A 20,756-nucleotide genomic window follows, 5' to 3' on the forward strand; every position below is an offset into this window, starting at 1 on the left:
AAACAATTTAAATTTATAATAAATTTTAATTAACAAAAATATAAATAACTTATCGAGAAGCAATACTATGAAGGATTTTTATACTTTTACGTAATTAATCTAAAATATCTCAAAAGACATAGACACCACAAAAAAAATATTGGCACTTGTTTTGCACAATATATTTTGAAAGAAATTCCATACCAAAAAATAAACGAAAATTCTTCAAACAAGAAATCGACAACTGCAATAAATAAATTAGTGACAAAAGTGAAAAATTATTATGTTGGATTTCTCATTCAAATAATTTTCATTGTGAACTTAAAACTACGTCATACTTATACATATTATGGCATCTATATTTTGTATTGGGGAAGATATTCTGGATATTAAGTAAATCAATAAATATTTTATTTGGTGGTAAAACGGTTAAAGTAGCCTCAGGGCAAAGTCGTTAGCAAAGGAAGCAGGCATCAAAAATATTTCGAGGACGCAGGTTTGAATGACGAAATGTGAAAAAATAACCCTTATTAAACCCTTGCGAAAGTGTGTTTGTTTGTTGGGTTGTCCTTCAATCACGTCGCAACGGAATAACGTGACTTTTGGCATTGGTATAGTTAAAGACCTGGAGAGTGACATAAGCTACTTTTAATCCCGGAAAATGAAAGAGCACACAAGGGATTTTTAAAACCTAAATCCACGTGAACGAAGTTGCGGCCTCCAGCTAGTGATAAATATTTATTGAACTAGGTTTTTTAGCTTAGATACTTTCTTGACGGCTTTTCTCAGTAAAACTTGCTTTCCGAACCGGTGTTAGTCTTTACTTATAAATAAATAATAAATAATCAAATTATAGCCTCCTAAGAGCGTTAAGTTGGCCTTCGTGAAATAAATATTTTAAAATTATGACCTTTTGTTTTAATTTTACGGATCATACGGGTATGTAACTTAAACTAATTAAGTTCGCAGTACAAAGTTTTTTTACTAAGTTTGTTTTTATTTACATTAGGTACTAGGTAGTTATGTTATATCAAAATCGATTGTGTAGAATTCAAAATATTATGTACAACTTGACTCGAATTTTAGAGGGACGAGGGTTTATCATAATACTTACCTACTTTTTGTATCATTTATAATTATTTGTCAAAGGTGTGTGCGTAAAATTGTCTGTAGGTATTTTATTACTTAAAACTAAAAATTAACTAAACAAAGACTAAAATGTCACCATAAAAATTTAATTTGGTAACTTTTAGATGATATTTTAATCGAATAAAACTCAAAATATAGTTAGGAATAGCCTCTCTGAATAAGTGACATTTTATCTTTTTTTTTAAATTATAAAGCAGTCTTCACAGTGAATCGAACTCCGATACATCGCTAGTCTGAAAAATATAAAGTAGTATTAAGTATAGCATAATGAAAAACATAACATTATTATAGAGACCGAGATGTAAGGGCGAGTCGTGAGATCTATAGAGCGCACTCTGTCTTTGCTTATACTTAAGACAGAGTTAAAACGAGACAGAGGTACCTATATCTCTCACATAAATCTGTCTCGTTGTTACTCAATCTTTAGTCTAAGCAAAGTCAAAGTGCGCTCTATGAATCTCACCCTAAGTGGGTAGGTAGATAAATAAATAATTTATTAGCAAAATCAATCTATCCTGAAATCTTTAATATTAGTAAGGTATTTCTTCTTAGTGTTTCATGCGTAGGTATCTAATGTTAGTGTAGATGTGCGTATACCCACAAGGTCAGGTTTATAGAGGTGCACGTGGGGCAGGAGGAAGGTGGAGCCCAGGTCGCGTTCAGCCATTGTGTGAGCCTCCTACATACAATATAAGTTAATTTATTAGAACTGGACAAGAAAAGAAGTTGTTACCACAAGATTAGGGAACTACGAGCAATTTAGCTACAGTAGCCGACAGAAAATACTGTACATCAACCTCTAGAAAGGGATTTTGGCTTCGTAGAGCATTGTCTCTGTCACTCATAGTCATAATACCTATGCGACGTTTCGTCGGTCTCAACGTCAGAGACAACGCTCTACGAAACCACTATCTCTTTCCAAAGGTCGATGTACAATATTTCCTGCCGGATACTACACGAAAATTACAGGCCTACCGTCAAGTGGAGAGAGTTATTTATCTAATCTGATACAAGTTAGCCCTTGACTGAAATCTCACCTGATGCAGTCTAAGATGCAAGCGGGCTAACTTGGAGGGGGCATGGCAGCCAAGACTTTTTTTAATAACAACTTAGAATCAGCTTTATTAACTAAGCAATAAGGTTGAACACAAAACACGGGGTTGACTTAAAAGTGCGTCACCAGTCACCACTATGAGTTCGTTAAGAGTCGTTAAAACAGACCCTTCATACATTGCGATACTCGCAAGAGACTATACCGCAGTCACATGTCAGTAGAATAGATGTTTGCTACTCGAGTTTCGTACATTTTGCTACTAAAAACAAAGAATTCTTCTTGAACTTTAATGTCAAACTGCTGATCCGTCGCCATTTTGCCGAGATTCGTAGGAGACGCAACGCCCGGGCGACGACAAGGTGGGTATCGCGAGACTAGTAGCAGATGCGGGGATACCGGTAGCGAAGTGTGTGAATCACCATACAAATGTATGTGAGATACTCCTCAACGACTCATCTTCGACACTCGCGTAGGATACTAGTCGTCTGTAAGTATCGTAATGTAAGAAGGGCCTAAGACGTAACCATCTCACGTCGCACATCTACTTCAGAACGTCTCACTTAAACGGTAGACCTATTACAACGAACTACTTATTATTCTTATTAACAGCATCAATACATGTTCAAATCGATTATGGAAAAATAAAAAAACATCAATTACTACTTACATAGTTCTACAAGTAGTTAGTTTTAAGGAAAAGAAAGGATAATTACATACGTAGTTGGTATTAAACAAATATTAATCAATTTTCAATGTGTTTGGCGCAGTCGATAGGATTTCGTCAGCCAAGCCAACTGTGAATTTGAAATCACGAGTACCTAAACGTTTTCCATATGATATATGAAAGTATAGTTTACTAAAACCATGTACAGTGTTATTTGCGATATTTGCTCTATGTTATGTCAAAAGGACGATTTTAGTTATTAATCTAAAGGTAAACCGTACTTCTCATATGACAGTTGAAACACAGGAGAAAAATGCTGAGTCTTTTCACAAAATGCTTTAAAAATCAATTTAAATAAGTGGCGCAGTCGATTGGATTCCGTCAGCAAAGATGAACTGTAGATTTGAAATCTAGAGTGCCTGAACTTTTGCATGTACGAAAAAATAGTTTATCGTTATTTTGTATTTAAAATCTCGGGTGCACAAATTATTGCGATTTTTGATGTATAAAAAATTACCTTTATTTTGATATGTTTAGTTTTATGATATTTGTCGTCGATTCACCTAACACAGAGTGGAAGTGACAATCAAGTGATGTTATACAGCATAATAGACTATATTATGCTTTATCCACTACATAATTTACTAACTTATTAGACTACCCGCTACTTTACTTACCACCGCGCTGTGCCGAAATATAAAATAAGCCTAAGTTTGTTACTATAATTTCTCATTTCTTTTGAGAATAAAATTCTTTAACCACAATTTATATGAGAAAATTCATTATTATTTTTTTGATAAAAACTTGTGCATGAAATTGTGGGGATAGAGTAAGATAGTATGTAAAGTTATCGATTGTCGCTTCGCTTCAAATCTGTGTCAGTGTGAATCGACCCTAAGGTTACCTGGTGAGTCATGCGAGTGGAGGAGGCAGCTCTACCGGTACTGGCCGGTAGAGTTCCGCCGACTGACCGCGCCTCTGATAGTGTTCTGTGAACAAGATATTTATTGATCATCATGATCAACCCATCGCCGGCTCACTACAAAGCACGGGTCTCCTCTCAGAGAGAAGGGTTTTGGCCATAGTCTACCACGCTAACCATGTGCGGGTTGGTAGACTTCACACACATTTGAGAACATTATGAAGAACTCCATGCATGCAGGTTTCCTCACGATGTTTTCCTTCACCGTCAAAGCAAGTGATATTTAATTACTTAAAACGCACATAACTCCGAAAAGTTAGAGGTGCGTGCCCGGGATCGAACCACCGACCTCCGATTAGAAGGCGGACGTCTTAACCACTAGGCTATCAACCCTTCTCACTCTGAAGTCTGAGAGGAGACCCGTGCTCTGTAGTAAGCCGGCGATGGGTCGATGATCAAACTGAATTGATAGGTTACATCGGTCTAATCATCTAACAGTATTAGCCACAATGGCTTGCGATAGATTACTCGTAAATGCATGAAAAAACTTACAGTTCACCAATACGACGCTCTGCGTCCGTCCATTCGGACATGTCTTCTTGACTGCAAAAAAGATAATGGTTATCACTTATCACTTATCAGAAGAGTATATTTAGGTTTCAACTAGTCCGTACCGACATCACTGAATGGAAGTTCCAAAAATCATTCATAATGGCGTTATAAAGAAAACTTACATCTAAAAGGAAAAGGTGACTAACTGATCTATCAACGCACAGCTCAAACTACAGGACGAATCGGGCTGAAATTAATTGGCATTCAGAAAGATATTATGACGTAGGCATCCACTAAGAAAGGATTTTTAAAAATTCAATGACTAAGGAGGTGAAATAGGGATTTGAAATTTGTGTAGTCCACGCGGATGAAGTCGCAAGCATAAGCTAGTCTAAATATATAAAAGGAAAAGGTGACTGACTGACTGACTGATCTATCAGCGCACATGTATGTATGTATGTATATACTTTATTGCACCACAGAAACACAAATGACAGGTTACAAAAAGAAATCTTAATAAGTAGGTACAAAAAGGCGGTCTTATCGCTAAATAGCGATCTCTTCCAGACAACCTTAACGCTAGGGAGAAAACGAACAAATGGACAATGGGAGGTGGTGTAAAATAAACCTAAATACCAATAGGTAAATAAACTAAACCATAGGTATAATAAGAATATAAAATACATATTATTGATACACTAATACATACAGATAAAATATAATAGACATACATAAGACTACATAGATATATATACACATATAGATTTAAATAATAAACTATGCCGTTACTGATGATAGCAAAGAGATAGGTAAAAAGATCTTTGACGTCAATTTTAAATTTGTCACATCTCAAACTACTGGACAGATCGCGCTGAAATTTGCCATGCAAATAGCTATTATGACGTAGGCATCCATTAAAAAGGGATTTTTGAAAATCCATCCCCTAAAGGAGTAAAATAGGGGGTTGAAATTTATGTAGTTAAGTCAGTCACCTTTTCCTTTTATATATTTAGATAATCGGCCAAAATCATTCTATTATTTTTATAATGTATGTATGTAGGTATATGTATGTTAAAAAAATATAAGTACATACTTATATTTTATTTGTAATTATATGAATTTTATAATATATTATATTTTATTTTATTATTTTATTATTTCTTATATTTATATTCTCATTCTTTATTATTTATATTTACCTATTACTATATTTACGAAGGGTGTCGAAGCGAGACATCTCCGCTTCCAAATCAGTCTTGTCCACCGACGAAGCGTCATCTCTATCTTCCTTTATAGAGTTCTCGTCTGGACGCACTGTTGTGGACACTTTGAAGCCAGCTGACACGAGCGCACCTGAAATACACTATCTTATGCAAGTTGTAAGCTGTGATAGCCTAGTGGTCAGGACGTCCGCCTCTAATCGGAGATTGGGGGTTCGATCCCGGGCACGCACCTCTAACTTTTCGGAGTTATGTGCATTTTAATTAATAGAATATCACTTGCTTTAACGGTGAAGGAAAACATCATGAGGAAACCTGCATGCCTGAGAGTTCTCCATAATGTTCTCAAAGTCTACCAATCCGCACATGGCCAGCGTGGTAAACTATGGCCAAAACCCTTCTTACTCTGAGAGGAGACCCGTGTTCAGTAGTGAGCCGGCGAATGGGTTGATCATGATGATGAAACAAGTTGTAGAGTAGCTTTAAGACAACGTTCGGGAATCCGGACACATTCTAAAGTTGTTGTTGTAAGTTCTGAAGTTGGGGTAAGTTCCATTTGTTCTGTAGTACTTGACGTCATCGGACAAAATGAGACAATTTTAACCTATTTTTTTCCATAGAACAATTAAGATTTATCTTTCTTTAATTCAATAAAAATCAAGATCATTTTTAGGATTCCGTACCCGAAGGGTGCCAACAGGGCCCTAAAAAGTCAATAGTTGAAATTCCACGGATAGTCAGTCGGTTTTTTCGTTTACATATAAAGATAATAACGAGTATAACCACATACCCTTATTAGGCCTCTCTTTATTGACGCTGTACGAAGATTCAACGCTGTGTTTTCTCCGCATCTACAATAATAAAATGTTATGATTTTATATTCAAAGTCAAATGATTTATTCAAAATACGTACCTAATAAATTACTCTTTTCGATAGTCAGTTGTTGGATTTATTTGTAAGATATAGTGGTGATAATTATTACGCAAACTTAAAACTAAAGCAACGAAGCTTATAAAAATTGCATCATGAAAAACGCAAACTTTCTTTTTTAGGCACTGCTGGACCTGAAATTATCAGTTGGATTTAATCTACAGCTTTACTCTTTACATAACCTTGCTATATTTACAGTTCTTGCAATTCACGAAAACGAGTTGACTTTACTTGTAGAACGTCGTTTACATGGGCATTGTGCGTGTCGGGCATTGGGCATGTCGGAAGTCGCGAACAAGCGCTCGCAAACGCACACATTTAGTGTACCTTACTTATACTGATACGATTTAAACACAAGCATGAGCCACTCGTCTTCGTGTAATGCTTTGACCTATTTGGGGGATCTAGGATTAGGTTTTTGAACTTAATTAATGATGTTGTTGATGATATGTTTCATCTTAAAGATTTTTTCAACAAGTCTTTCTTGGGTTACAGGTATAATATTATTATCACTTACTTCTTCAGTAACATTGGTAGCCCCCGACTCCAAGTAGCTGATAAGTTTCGCTTCGCTGATGATTTCAGCACTCTTCTTCCTCGCGAGATTATCTCGACTGTGGACATTAAATGATAAAATAAAACTATTGCTATCGAATTGATTTTGATCCAGAAAAAACATATATTTTTCTGAATTTAAATCAACTTATTTGTAATGAAATTCAATAATTATTCTAATCAATACCCATATTATAAAATGCAATTGCAAAGTGAAATAACGCATCTGCATGATTTTTTGCATGGATATAGTTAAAGTCCTGGAGAGTGATATAGGAAATCTCTTTTATTTCGAAAATCTAAGAGTTCCCATGGGATATTTATTAAGAACCTAAGTCGACATCGTCATCTAGTCCATCATCAGTGTCATCTAGTTCCATAATATAATCTAAAGTCAGCTCACAATAATTAAGTCTAGAGTTTGATGTTACCATAATTTGCTTAAGAAAATTATGGGATCAATATTTTTAGAAATCTTAATTATTAGATTCCTGTCAACTTCTTGTCCAAAAGCCTTCTGTTCTTATCATATAAGTTTATTTAAGTGTTAAAGTCACGTCCGTGAGCCGCATATGGACATTGAACATGAAAGTCGTCGAACGAGACTAGCAAATCACGGTCAGTTTTGGTCATTGAATATTTATGCCATGAATAATCTTATTCGTACAATCTGCGTGGTCAGATTTGACTTATAACCTTTGCCTTATGGCATTATGTTGAATATACGCAGAAAGGATATTGTCAAATTGTTAAAATACTTAGTACCTAACTGCGAAAATTTGCTTCACCATAATTGACTGTTATCATCATCATCAACCGGTAGTCATCCACCGCTCGATGTAGGTATCTTCACTCTTGTAGGGACTCTCACACGCGACGGTCTTACGGCGCACTGGGCTCCCTGCGATTCGTTTGACGTCGTTGGGACCCAACCTTGGGACCCCAACGTCTATCCGTTTTTCAAACTATTCCATTTCCATTTCAGCTTCACAACCCACTGACCTGTCAGTTACTCTGGTTTCCCTATGAATATTCTCACTTCTTATTTGATCACGTAGTGTGATCTTCTTTTTTAAAGCGAAGACCTTTATTTAGATACGATGTCATATAATTATTATGCAAATATAAAATTCTTCAGATTGTTTTCGTAAATACATTCTTCGTAAATCTTATTTGAAATTCCAAGCACTTTCCATCGCCCTCTGAGTGTCTCTGAGCTTATATGAGGCCCATAGTTAGTGACCATGTCTCGGATCTTTATATGCCATCACTGGCAATACGCACCTTTCGAAAACTTTTGTCTTTGAGCACTGAGGAATTAGCCATATTTTTGAGATTTTCCTATGACAAATAAAGTAATTGGCCCGTAGTTACCTGTCCGAGTGCGCGGGGTGTAATCTTGCACGGGGTATCATAAGCGCAGGCGCGGGCGGTGGGGGCGGCGCGTGCGCAGGGGGGTCCGATATCACGCAGTTCTTGCTGCACGTAGAGCGGGAACGAGATTGCTGAAAAAGATAAAGAGACAAATTATATTAACATAACTAGCTGACCCGCCCCAGCTACGCTCGGGTGGAATTTAGATCGAAGTAGGGGTATAATTTTCAAAAATCCTATATGAGGTACCTACCTACGTACTTTTTTCTTTTGTAACCGAAAATCTAATCAATTGTCATGGAAATAAGTTGAAAAATGACGGACTTTCAAACAAACTTTCATCCCTTATTTAACTCCCTTGGCAGTAGAATTTTCAAAAATCGTGAAATACGTATTTTTTATTCTTTACCAATTTTGATCCATGTAACTTTAAAAAAATTTTTTACAAAAAAAATAAAAACCGACTTCGTTACATAAACACTAAAAATTGAAAAATAATTTAATTTATTACTGAATATATTATGTATACAAGAGTTAATATAGTTCCATAATAATATTTTTTGATGCCGGTGCCAATTAGCTTTAGCTGCGCGAATCGTCTAGACTTCATATTTTTATGGGACTCCACAATGGCACCTCATTGGCACCGACCCCAAAAAATATTATTATGGAACTATATTAACTCTTGTATACATAATATATTCGGTAATAAATTAAATTATTTTTCAATTTTTAGTGTTTATGTAACGAAGTCGGTTTTTATTTTTTTTGTAAAAAATTTTATTTCACAATTTTTAGTGGCCCCATGGAATTATGCTATGACTGGTTAAAAATCTACTGTTTACTAAGCTATTACACTGATCGCGAGCAATTTACTCTTATCCGTTGAGGAGTTCCAGTATCTATCTTCGAAGATGTTCATCAGATCTTCACCAAATTGAAATGGGACCAACTTTGAAGTATACCCTTTCAAACAAAAAAAGAATTTTCAAAATCGGTCCAGGCGTTTTTGAGTAATCGGGGAACATACATAAAAAATAAAAAAAATAAAAAAAATAAAAATAAAAAAAGATTCCGACGAATTGAGAACCTCCTCCTTTTTTTGAAGTCGGTTAAAAATGATAGAATTTTCATCCATGTAACTTAAATAATGATAGACTTTCATACAAACTTCCATCCCCTATTTACTTTTAAAATTGGATTAAAAAAAAATACTTTTTTAGTGGATACCTACTCTTTACAAAGAAAACACTCTCTAAATTTCATATCTCTAGGAACAGCGGTTAAGGCTGTGCGTTGATATATAAGTTAGTCAGTCAGTCAGGACTTTGAATTTTATATATATAGAAGATATTATATCTGTGATAAAGCAGGCGTAGTTAAATTGCAAATAATGATGATGATTCCATTGCTGAGTTTGGCAACAGCGACTGGATCTCTGTTCGTAATTATTTACCTTGGAGGGTATGTAAGGTATAGACGTATTCTGTACACTACACGTTTCAGCTGCTTCTCGTTCCGCAATCAGGGCTCGTCGATCAGCTCTTTGCTTGGATGGAAGATTACCCTGAAAAAGAGATTTTTTTTTAATGTTTGGTGATCTAATATATTATTATGTTTGTATGGGAGCGATGTGTAGGCTCAACCGTACCAAAGGGAGATCTCCCACCGAGCGGTGGTGGTTCGCTCGGTAGCGCCAGCTGAGCCGACGGTTGTATCTTGAAACTTTTTAACATAGTGCAGATTGCAGAAAACTCCGTTAGTGCGAGTACTTTCGACGGTAACGTTAACGTTCCTCCGGACTGCATTTCGGCCACGGAGGCCAATCTTGAGACATTTGAGAGGTAAGGTGATAATTTACGCCCTCTTTGAGTTCTGGGTGTATAACACCGTCCAACTTCCCGATTCTGGGTTGCTACATAGAATTTCTTGACAGAAAACCCAATAACTTTTTTGCCCAACCCAGAACCCAGAACGTCACGACCAGCATCCGAATAAGCTAATAATAGAAAGATATAGAAGAAGGAAAGGTAAAACAAAATAGGAAACAGTTAAAGATATACCTGGTGTAAGCTAGGCATTCCCTGCATGCAGCCAATCACAAAGGTCTGCGTGGCCGGGCCTCGCTGGCAGCAGCATCGCTTCGACGCCCAGATGGTCACCACCAGGACGACCACCGCGCCTATCACCGTCACCGTTATGAGCACCGCTGAAATTCATAAATATGCTGTTTTAGCTTCAAATCAACAAACTTGAAGGATACTACTAACTTCTCTGTAATCTGGGGATACGAACTAGTATATAAGAACTGATGGTGGAAACTAATAAAACAGACAAAATCACCATGCCGTCACTAGCACAAATGAAGAACCATACTTTGGTGTTAAGAAAACATCTAATAATAAGGAGAAATTTAATAGGAGCTGTAAACTCTTAAAACAGCTGATAAGGGAAGCTATTGAGAGACAGATTCTGGTGTTGGAAGAAAAAATCTCTGGGATGCGGTCCATCCCAGATTAGTACCATCATTTTTTGATAACGACACCACCACCAGGAACCTTTATAGTCGGCGGTGGTGTCGTTACCAAAAATAACTGTAAACGTGGTGTCCTCAAGTGGTGTCGTTGACAAGAGATGACCCAGGAAAGTAATTTATAAAAAATAAAATTCTCATGATCCAAAGAAAAATTGTTTTAGGACACGATACCAGCGAAGAAATAGGAATCTTACGTTAAATATCTATTCAATATTGAAATTTAACCTATTTCACCTTGGATGGAAATAAGTCTGCAGAACTTACCTTTGAGATTGACTTGGCATGTTCTTCCAGCGTACCACTTGAAGCATTCACAGAACATGGCACTTTCGCGTTCGAAGCAAGTGCCGTGGTAGTTGCAGCCGCCACATCCTACGGCATCAGCTGAAAGGAAAGAAGTATCTTTTATTAATTTCGAGAAAGAGGTTAACCACCGAATCCAAATTGGATGAGCTGCATCCAAAATTTTTCAGTGCTTGACGTCTATCGGTTGATAATGTTGAATTTTTGTTACTCGAAATTCAATTTAGGAAATTGTATTTTTTTACAGGCAAGAGAGCAGGCAGGATTGCAGGCAAGAGAGCTCAAGATCGCCAAAGATGATACAAGGTGATTAATTTTATTGCTTAAAAATAATCACCTTGTATCATTTTTACTGGTTAAAGCTTAGAATAGAATAAGAAATAAACTAATTATTTTTTTCAAAAAACTTTTGAATCTACTGATGATAATTTAAGAACTGATTCAATATCGGCGGTTGCTCTTTAAAAAAACTTTTTGACGATGTGGTTATTATAGTGAACGCAAAAAACTTATGATCAAGACACGAATGCTAATATTGAGTTGCTTTTTGATTACTTACAAGAACAAATTCTCCCAGGATACAAAGTATTAACGCTTAGATCAGCGAATCCTTCCAGACAGCTGCATGTATAAGTTCCTCGAAGGTTGAAGCAACGTGCGTGCTCAGAACAGTCGTGGAATTGAGTGCTGACGCATTCGTCAAAATCTGGAAAAGTAAGTAGGTGTTTAGATTTTAAAACAACAATTTTGCTAGTTTTGTTGTGTACATCTCTAAACTGGCTTATTGATTACTGGTCATTATACTTCTGCGGAAAAGGCTAGCATTAAATTAAATACCTATCACTTACTTTAACGGTGAAGAAAAACATCGCGAGGAAACCTGCATGCCTGAGAGTTCTCTATGTTCTCAAAGATGTGTGAAGTCTACCAATCCGCACATGGTTAGCGTGGTAGACTATGACCAAAACCCTTTTCACTCTGAGAGGAGACCCGTGCTCTGTAGTGAGCTGGCGACGGGTGTGATGATGAAGTGGGTATTTGTTATACTGTTTTATATAATCAGCATGATTATGTCTATCCTGTGGATTGTGGTTAGTATCTTTATAGTGACAAGTGACGTCATTCTTTAGAGGGAAATCAGATGATATAGTTTTTGAATGCCGCTTCGATAAAGTACTAATCTTTTAAGTCCTTGGTATCTCGACCTCCCCTTTAACCTTTTTTCTCCTTCTCAGTCCAGTTTCAACCCAAATAGCTTATATTATTTAGTACATTAATAATAAGATACTTACCGCTAACATTTAATCTGTCCATCAATTGATCTGCGGCATGTACTTCTGTTCCACCAAGACTATAGTTATTGTTTCTTAGATATTTTTCTATGACTTCTTTAAGCCTGCTCTCGTGAGCATTGTCAGATAGCTGGAATAAATGAATGATGAATCAAAACATCTCAAAAACTTTTGTGGTGCATTTTCAGTAATATAACTTCAAAATTTTTTATTTGTGGAAAAGGTCGCCATCAGCTTTTTTAGATCAGAAGTTTTGCCAATATTTACAATTACAATATTAATAACAAATTAATTTACACAATGCCACGGTCACATATTTTCTTGAAATTAAAATCATTACAATATAACTTAAAACTAGCTTTATCTAATTACTGTACAAATCATGCCAAGGTGCCATGGAATGTTGCCAAGAATACTGGCTGCATTTCCGCGTTGCACAGCCAGGCTGATTCTTTGTGTTAATAATGAGCCAGTCCTTTTGTCAGCAGATGAGGATATTAAGAGCGGTGAAATGTCTCGTAAATTCGTTTCAGTTCTTACCTGAACATAGAAATCGTTTATAACCCCTTCATACAATTCACCTTTAGGCGTTCTCATATCAACGGGGTGGAATCCAGTTATATGGACACCATGGTAGACATCTCTTAAGTCTGATTGCATAATCATTCTATTGATGCCTTCGTGAGTCGCAACGGCTAGAGTATGGTATTCCTTGCTGGAGTTATCTGACAAGTTCTTCTGGAACTTCAGTCGTTCATTGCCTTGTGAGCCAAGAGCTAGTCTTACTGAATATGTGTATGTCGCTGAAAACACAAAATCATTATGAAATATCTAAAACTAGAAATTATCAGTTATGTGAAATTATTTTATCTTAATTTATCTTACGTTTGCAGGGTCTATCGGGGAACATCCTAGCGAAACCAGGTCTGCAAACACACTTCATTATGCCATCAATTCTCTGACACCGTTCGTTTCTAGAAGCCTTACAGTCAGGTTGGCATTCTTTACCATAACCAGTAACTAGAAAAAAAAATGCATTTTTAGGTTTACATCAAATAAAAATTAAAACTCTAATTATATTTATTAAGAACATGCAGTAGTTTAACTGTAAAATATTTAAACTTTAATTTTAAGGTGTGTAAAAATACTTGCCGGTTGGACGTGCAACATTAATTGTTTCTAGATAAGGCGTTCCAGCCAACAATATTTCCCCAAACAAAACTTGTGATACACCATTATTGTTTACTTGCTCGTTTCTTGTGACGCCGTCATAGTCACCTGTTTCTACGTCTGTGTTAATAGGTGTAACTTTACCACCGTTTTGAGATTTGTTCATAACTACAAAGAATGTATCGTTGTCTTTTTCCTCTTCAATTTTTTGAATGTTCTCAGTGACGTCATTATCTCTTATAATAAAGTTATCACTCTCTTCTGATGACATACCTATGTCATCCAATGCAATCTTCGTATTTGTACTAGTGGCTGAAGGAATAACTGGCGTTGCTTCCACTTGATGAATAGGAATATGCTTAGTTACTGTTTCCACAATCGTAGTGGGCTGAACTTCAGTATATATTTCAGTCACCACATCGACTATCGTAGATGTATGAGTGTTAGTAAGAACTAAGGTTTGAGTAACCGCTCCTTCTGACTTGCTTATTAAACTAGTTTCCGTGTGTGTGACTGTTAGGGTATGTGTTAAATTAACGTAGCCAATGCTTGATACTGTTTGAGGTGGTTCTGATAGTGTTTTGGTCAAAGTGATTATTGTTGTCTTAAATTCGGTTTTCGTTGGCACAATTTCATCTGATATTTTAACTTCATTTCCAGCGTGATGAGTTGGCTTTATATTTGCATCTAATATATCCTTGCTAATTGTCAAAGTAGAGGTAATTGTCTTTTCAATTACAGGTGTAATTTCTGGTGGTATAGTTGGTACTTCGATATCTTTCAAAACTTCCGTTGGCCTTATAAAGTCTTCTTCCAAGTTAGCCTCAGAACTTTCTATAACACTCGAAGGGAAAATCGCTAATGGTCTAGAAGGTAAAGGCCTTATAATATTCTTTATAGGGCTAATTCTTGGTGGGTATGAGACCTCTGGTTGAGACAGTGTTCGTGAGGGCTTAATGAGTAATACCGTTTTCGAAGGAAGTTTAAATTTGCTGGTACTTAATTTTTTGTCATCATTATGAATAGGATAAGGTTTACGAGTACGATTCTTATTTCCCATAGATATAACTTTCACTTTATTCTTAGTAGGATCTTCTTGACTAGATTCTGAGGATAAAAAGCTGCCATCATTGAAGTAAGCACCAGGCACTTTGGTTACATTCTTTAAGGGTTGAGTTCTGTTCATTTGTTTTACAATTGTTACTTTCTTTTCTGTCACAGGATTTTCATAGCTAACGTCACTGGTTTCACTCGATAATTCATATTCATAAGAATTGTCAACATTTTCTGAAGAGTCATGTGAGGACATCATATCTGGCTTGTCTTGATATTGTGATATAGTTTCTGGGAAATATACGGATGTGGGTGCAAAATTAAAACTTGAAGAAAATCCTATGTTAGATGATGTTAACCAACTGGAAGACAAAGGAGTTGGGAAAATAACACTTGTAGTAGGCAACAACACTGAAGTATGTTTTTGAATATTTTCTGTTTGAACATTTTTGGACGGCAGCTCTCTCGGGGGTGGCAGCAAAACTGATGACGGCTGATTAAAGTTATAGCTAGGCCTCTTGATTTTGTTTTTGATTTCATAGGTTGGTCTGTACGTTGACACTTCATCTCTATTAATAGGTTTCCTTACAGGTCTTGGTGATGATTGTCGCGGAGCAGAAGTTCTTGGTGGTAGAGTCCTGTAGGGAGGGGGTGTCCTAATATGTAATACTGGTCTAGGTGTTTGTGTTACTTTCGATGGGTATCTTGGTGATGATGTTCTAGGTGGAGGACTCATACCCATTATTTCATCAAACTTAGATGGTTTGTAGTTTTGATCCACGTTAGGTGGTGGAGGTGATAGGTCGACTATTTCGCTAGATGTACTATTAAATTCAGTTTGAGGTGAAACTGTAAATGATGTAAGTGTAGATTTCTCATCGATCTCTATAGTTAACGGTTTCTTATCTTTAATATGTACTGTAGATGTAATGATATTCGATTCGTTAACTATTCTTGTACTGTTCAAAAGAACAGGATCACGAGGTTTTGAATGGTTTTTATTTCCACTATCTGGTTTTGCAGGCCGTAAATATGGATTGCTTGTATAAGTCGGTTTACTAGTAGACGTTGATTTTACTACTTCGCCCGTATTTAATTCGAAATTATCTTCATAGGACATATTATTAGTTACATTTTCCAGTAACTGGTTTATTTGCCAATGCGGTTGTTGCAGCTGATTATCAAGCGGAATTGCTGTTTGAATTGTAAACGGTCTTGGCTTCATATAAATATTAAGATTTTCATTAACTGGTTTCATATTGTTAGACTGGAAACTGGTCTTGTTATAAGAAGTAAACGGTTTTTCTGTTTGAGTTCCAGGGTTAAAGTTTACTAATTGGACACTCTTGTTATTTTGATCCATTTTTGGAGAATTGATGTTTTGTGATACTGTGACCAGACCAGAGCCATACGTATTATTTTTTCTTTCATTAGATGAACTTACATATGGCACACTCATAGATTCGGAGCTAATTTCACCATCTCCAACTGTTTCTGGTTCTTCCTCGCCATCGTATATTTCTTCTGCCGTTTCATAAACCGGTTTTATGGGATTTTGAGGTCTTTGATATATAGTTTTCATTGTAGTTGTTTCGTCACTGTTATCTCGCACTGGTATGTCATAAGTCGGTTGTTGTACACCATAAATAGATGGAATGTAATTTGGTCTAATAGTGAATGCCGATACATTAGGTGTTCGATTTTCTTTGGGCTTCGAGAATGGTTTACCCACTCCAAAATTATTGACAGATTGCTTGTTTTTTTGATTCCAAAATTCTGCTGGAGGTTTTCCAACGGTTGCAATTTTTTCCCCAAATTCTGGTACACTGTCGTTATTAATATCGTAATTTAAAGGAATATTTTTTCTAGTTGTTGATTCTACAACAATATTTTTCACATTTCCTTCATTTAGAATACTTGAATACCACCCATGGGAGTTGGTTGAAATATTTTGCTTCGGTTGTGGTATCCTATTCTGTTTAGCAATATGTTTATTATTATCGTCGTAATTTATAACAGGGTTTGAATTTGTGTGCAAATGTACTTCTTCATTCATCATGGGGAAGTTAGCATGACTGTTGATGGAGGACGTTATAAATGGGTATTTTTCATTGTTAACATGTTTATCTTTACCATTATTCTGAATATTAGTCATCGATTTACTTGAATTTAGTTTGAATGATGAGCTATCTACGTTAAAGTTATTGAAATTATTAAATGGCACATGAACGTGTTCATCGTTGTTAAGTGATGGATGCCTTTTCCCATGTAAAGCGACGCTTTCATATTTTGCCGGATCATCTTCTACTCTTATTGCGAAATTTGTTCCAATTGGTATATTTGCATTTATTTGTCCGTTGTGGGAAGTAGTAGTTATTGGCACAGTAATACTTGACCCCATAACGTGCCCTGGTTTCCCGTCACTAGCTACGTTAGTAGCCGTATTCAAAGTAACTGTATAAGTATTTTCTTTTAGGTTGTTACCAATTATAGAAGGATCTGCACCATTAGACGTAGAAACGATATAAGAATTTGAAACAAGATTTGAAGTTCCGGTTTTATGTGGTTGATTATTTATTTTAGGCAGTTGAGAGTAAGTGTTACCATTAACAGTAGGTGATTGTGGTATTTTAAAGGTATATGTTGGAGTAGGCTGACTATTTGGAAACTGTGAAGCAAAATAAATTTCCGACGTCACTTTAGGAGGAAGATGATTAGATACTGGATGTTGGATGTTCAAAAATACTTTGCTGTCTTGTACAGGTTTTGAATGAATAACTGGTAGTTGCTGGTGATGGTACGCTTTATTCTTGTCATACCTATTCTCTTGATTAAAATGCCGTTTTGGTGGAGGTGGAGGTACTGCCAGATAATTTTCGTATTCTTTATCAATCTTTTCTTTTTCTTCTATATGCTTATTACTAAGCGTTGATTGACGTTGTTTTTCAAATTCCCCTTTATATTGCTCTGGATTATAAACTGTTATTTTAGGCCCTACTTGAATGTGGGATGCTTGATTGCTTGTGGGTGGAGGCAATTTATTTAAATCTTTTGGCCGCTTGCTCTCACTAAACTTGAATTTATGTTCTTTGCTTGTTAATATATCTTGATATGAAGGCATTTTATTTTTGAATGTATCTGTGGTAGCTTGTCCATTAGGCTTTACTATGAATAAATTATTATTACTTGGAACAACATTATGCACGTTTGTCATATGTGGGGCATCAATACTAAAACTTCCAAAATATCCTGGTTCTGGGTAAGGCAAAGGATCATCGACATAATCTCCAGTTTTATGTGGTTCGGATGACCCTGCAAAAACAATTGCTGTGGAGCTTCCATGAGGAATGAGCACATTAGCAACTTTTGAAGGTTGTATATCAACAAGGAATGGTCTGTTAATATTATCAGGGCTATCAACAATTTGATATTTATCATCAGTAAGTATTTTTGTACTAACTATTTCAGAGGAGCTTGGACTGTTGTCGGGAATGTCGGGTATATCATTATCTTTATTGATATCTGAATTCGGTCTATAATTAACAGAATGATCTATCGGACTGGTATCCATAGGTTTATTTAAAGATGGTGTAAAGTCCAAAAACGCTGGCCTGCCATGATTAACTAAAACAGGGCCATTATTCTTTTTCAAACCTGGATATTTATTATGGTCGTTATTTATATGTGTCATAACTGGCATACGCGATGATGTCACGTGGGAGATTTGCTGATCGAAATAAGTTTCTAGAGGTCGATATGAATTCTTGTTTGGTTTAGAGTTCAATTTCGGTAATTCAGGAGGTCTCAAATCAAAGGAGTCGTCTGCATGTGTTGTACTCACGGCTTGACGAGGTGGTGGTTTTTCTTTTACTATATAATGTTCATTATTTGCAACAATACTATCTATAGGCGGTGGATGTACGGGATTTTGCAACTTTATGCCACTAGCAGCTAGAGTCAATGGTCCTCCTACGGCAGGTTTACCTACAATAACATCAGAGTTAGCTGTTATAATTTCACCTGGACTTATAGGTATACCACCATTTACCAAAGGACTCTCGTGTACTATTTTTGGTTTAACAAAATTTCCTCTTAAGTTATGTTCAGCAGCCCATGCAAAATTTTGATGTAAAGTAGCATTTGTAAATGCTACTTGCGTTTCAGAAGTTTCCATTTCGTCTACTGGAATATAAATTGGAAAGTTTCCATGTTTAGAATCTACATCACTGTCAACCCTTTTATTTGCAGTGTATGAAGTAATTTTGGTTATTGGCTTAACAGTTGTCGTTGTTGTTGTTGTCGTTGTCTTGTTTGGCTCTTGTCTTTTCATAAATCCCCCTGTCATTTTTTCAATTACAGGTGCCAGCTGTGATAAACCTTTAATTCCTAGAGAACCCAATTTTATAAGTTCTGCCATAACAAACTTATTTTTGTTAACTTTTGGCGGTCTATTTGGTTTGACTTGTTGCGATGTCACATTCATTAGCACTTTATTGGTTTTAGGAGGAGATATTGGAGGGGCTTGTTCATTGGTTAAGAGATCACTTGTTTCTACTGAATTGGTATCCTTATCATCCAAATAATCAGTAACCTGTGTATATTTTTCTACAATTTTATCAGTTGGCGCTGCTTGTGTGCTGGTGTCGTATTCGTACGGACGATATTGCGTCTTATCAAGGATTTCTTTATGAGTTGGTCGTACGTCCAGTTTTGTGCCACTATATTTAGTATTCTTCGTGTGATATTTATCTGATGTTGGACTAGATGATCGCTTTATATTTGAGTACTTCGTTTTAAGAGTTTCTGTTTTTGTGTGGCTGCAAGTACATGAAGTTGTGCACGAAGGATGACTCATCTCAGAAGGTTGAATCAGATCAAAATTGTGCTCTCCTTCATTATCTATTCGTTTGTCTAATTTCGGATTATTATTTAAATACATATTAGCAGCTGAGGGTTGAATTGTTTTGACTTCCATATATTTGGTCTGAAATTATAAAATATTACCTGTTATAGAGTGTGTAGTGATGTGATTTATCTACATGAATTATTTATATCACATTCTTAAACCATACGATATACATTAGAATAATAATATGTCACTGAGGGATAAGTATTAAAGGAGACATTGTTAAAAAGCAACTAAAAATTACAACACTACAATTAGGGTGGCACTATGGTGGTGATCAGTTTCTTAAGTAACGGGGAGAATATTTGGGGGGGCCTTAGAACCCAGGAAGTTACAGTTACATTGGGTTCCAAAATCTATATCTTACTTTTGAAGGCTTTATATCGGCTAAAACGTCTGTGGCGTAAAGATTCGTAAGTGACTCTGTAGTGACAACTGAAACTATTGTTTCAAATGTGGACACAGCGCTTCTTTTGTTTTGAACGACGGTCGTTAAGTAAGTGTACGTTGTCATACACGTCTTGATGATGTAATTATGCTGCATAAGATGATGCAATGGAAAAAAAGCGCTCATTTCTTGCCGATTGACGACAGTGGCGACGGCTGACGATAGTAACGACTTAAACGGTGGCGTCGAACTGACTCCATTGTTTGACGGTTTCAGTGAAGCTAAGTGCATAAGTTTAAGTTTTCGCTGAGAAAAGAAATAACAATTTAGTGCAATGATTGCATTAACATAATAAGTAATAAGAAGAAATATAATAATCATATCGATCAAATGCTTATCAAAGAAAGAGAAGTTACCTGAATGCTGTCTCCGATTAAAATTGTTTTAAAAATTACGTTACCTGTTCTTGTTTTCCTTCAGCACTCTTATCTCTTACTAAAACCTCAACACCGTTAGACATTATTCTTGTGGCTAGATTTTTTATTTTCCTTTCATCTTCTGCCGATCGTTGTTCCATATCTATTTCTCTTCCAGGCCTCCACGGTGAATTGTCGTACACTATGGCATTTGTATTGAATGCTGAAATTTTGAAAACAATTTTATTTTCAACCTCTACCTAAATTTTCTGATATTCTATTATAACTATGA

At 36.0% G+C, this 20,756-nt stretch overlaps 1 protein-coding gene across 1 annotated transcript in view; it reads right to left on the bottom strand.

The window, feature by feature from the left end:
- Nucleotides 1-129: 129 nt before the first annotated feature.
- LOC117993281 (mucin-3B) overlaps nucleotides 130-20,756 on the bottom strand; it is a 106,773-nt gene continuing 86,146 nt past the window's right edge. Inside the window, exons 4-20 of the mRNA XM_069506664.1 lie at nucleotides 20,509-20,687; nucleotides 13,693-19,738; nucleotides 13,417-13,551; nucleotides 13,072-13,334; nucleotides 12,532-12,661; nucleotides 11,799-11,945; nucleotides 11,201-11,320; nucleotides 10,464-10,609; nucleotides 9,857-9,967; nucleotides 8,401-8,531; nucleotides 6,989-7,085; nucleotides 6,331-6,391; nucleotides 5,520-5,673; nucleotides 4,321-4,371; nucleotides 3,751-3,835; nucleotides 1,730-1,807; nucleotides 130-1,361 (exon numbers count right to left, since the gene is read on the bottom strand). Coding sequence (XP_069362765.1) covers nucleotides 1,329-1,361; nucleotides 1,730-1,807; nucleotides 3,751-3,835; nucleotides 4,321-4,371; nucleotides 5,520-5,673; nucleotides 6,331-6,391; nucleotides 6,989-7,085; nucleotides 8,401-8,531; nucleotides 9,857-9,967; nucleotides 10,464-10,609; nucleotides 11,201-11,320; nucleotides 11,799-11,945; nucleotides 12,532-12,661; nucleotides 13,072-13,334; nucleotides 13,417-13,551; nucleotides 13,693-19,738; nucleotides 20,509-20,687 — 7,967 coding nt within the window. The 3' untranslated portion in view covers nucleotides 130-1,328. The remainder of the gene's footprint in view (nucleotides 1,362-1,729; nucleotides 1,808-3,750; nucleotides 3,836-4,320; nucleotides 4,372-5,519; nucleotides 5,674-6,330; nucleotides 6,392-6,988; nucleotides 7,086-8,400; nucleotides 8,532-9,856; nucleotides 9,968-10,463; nucleotides 10,610-11,200; nucleotides 11,321-11,798; nucleotides 11,946-12,531; nucleotides 12,662-13,071; nucleotides 13,335-13,416; nucleotides 13,552-13,692; nucleotides 19,739-20,508; nucleotides 20,688-20,756) is intronic.

Source organism: Maniola hyperantus, chromosome 23 (assembly GCF_902806685.2).
Source record: "Maniola hyperantus chromosome 23, iAphHyp1.2, whole genome shotgun sequence".
NCBI lineage: Eukaryota > Metazoa > Arthropoda > Insecta > Lepidoptera > Nymphalidae > Maniola > Maniola hyperantus.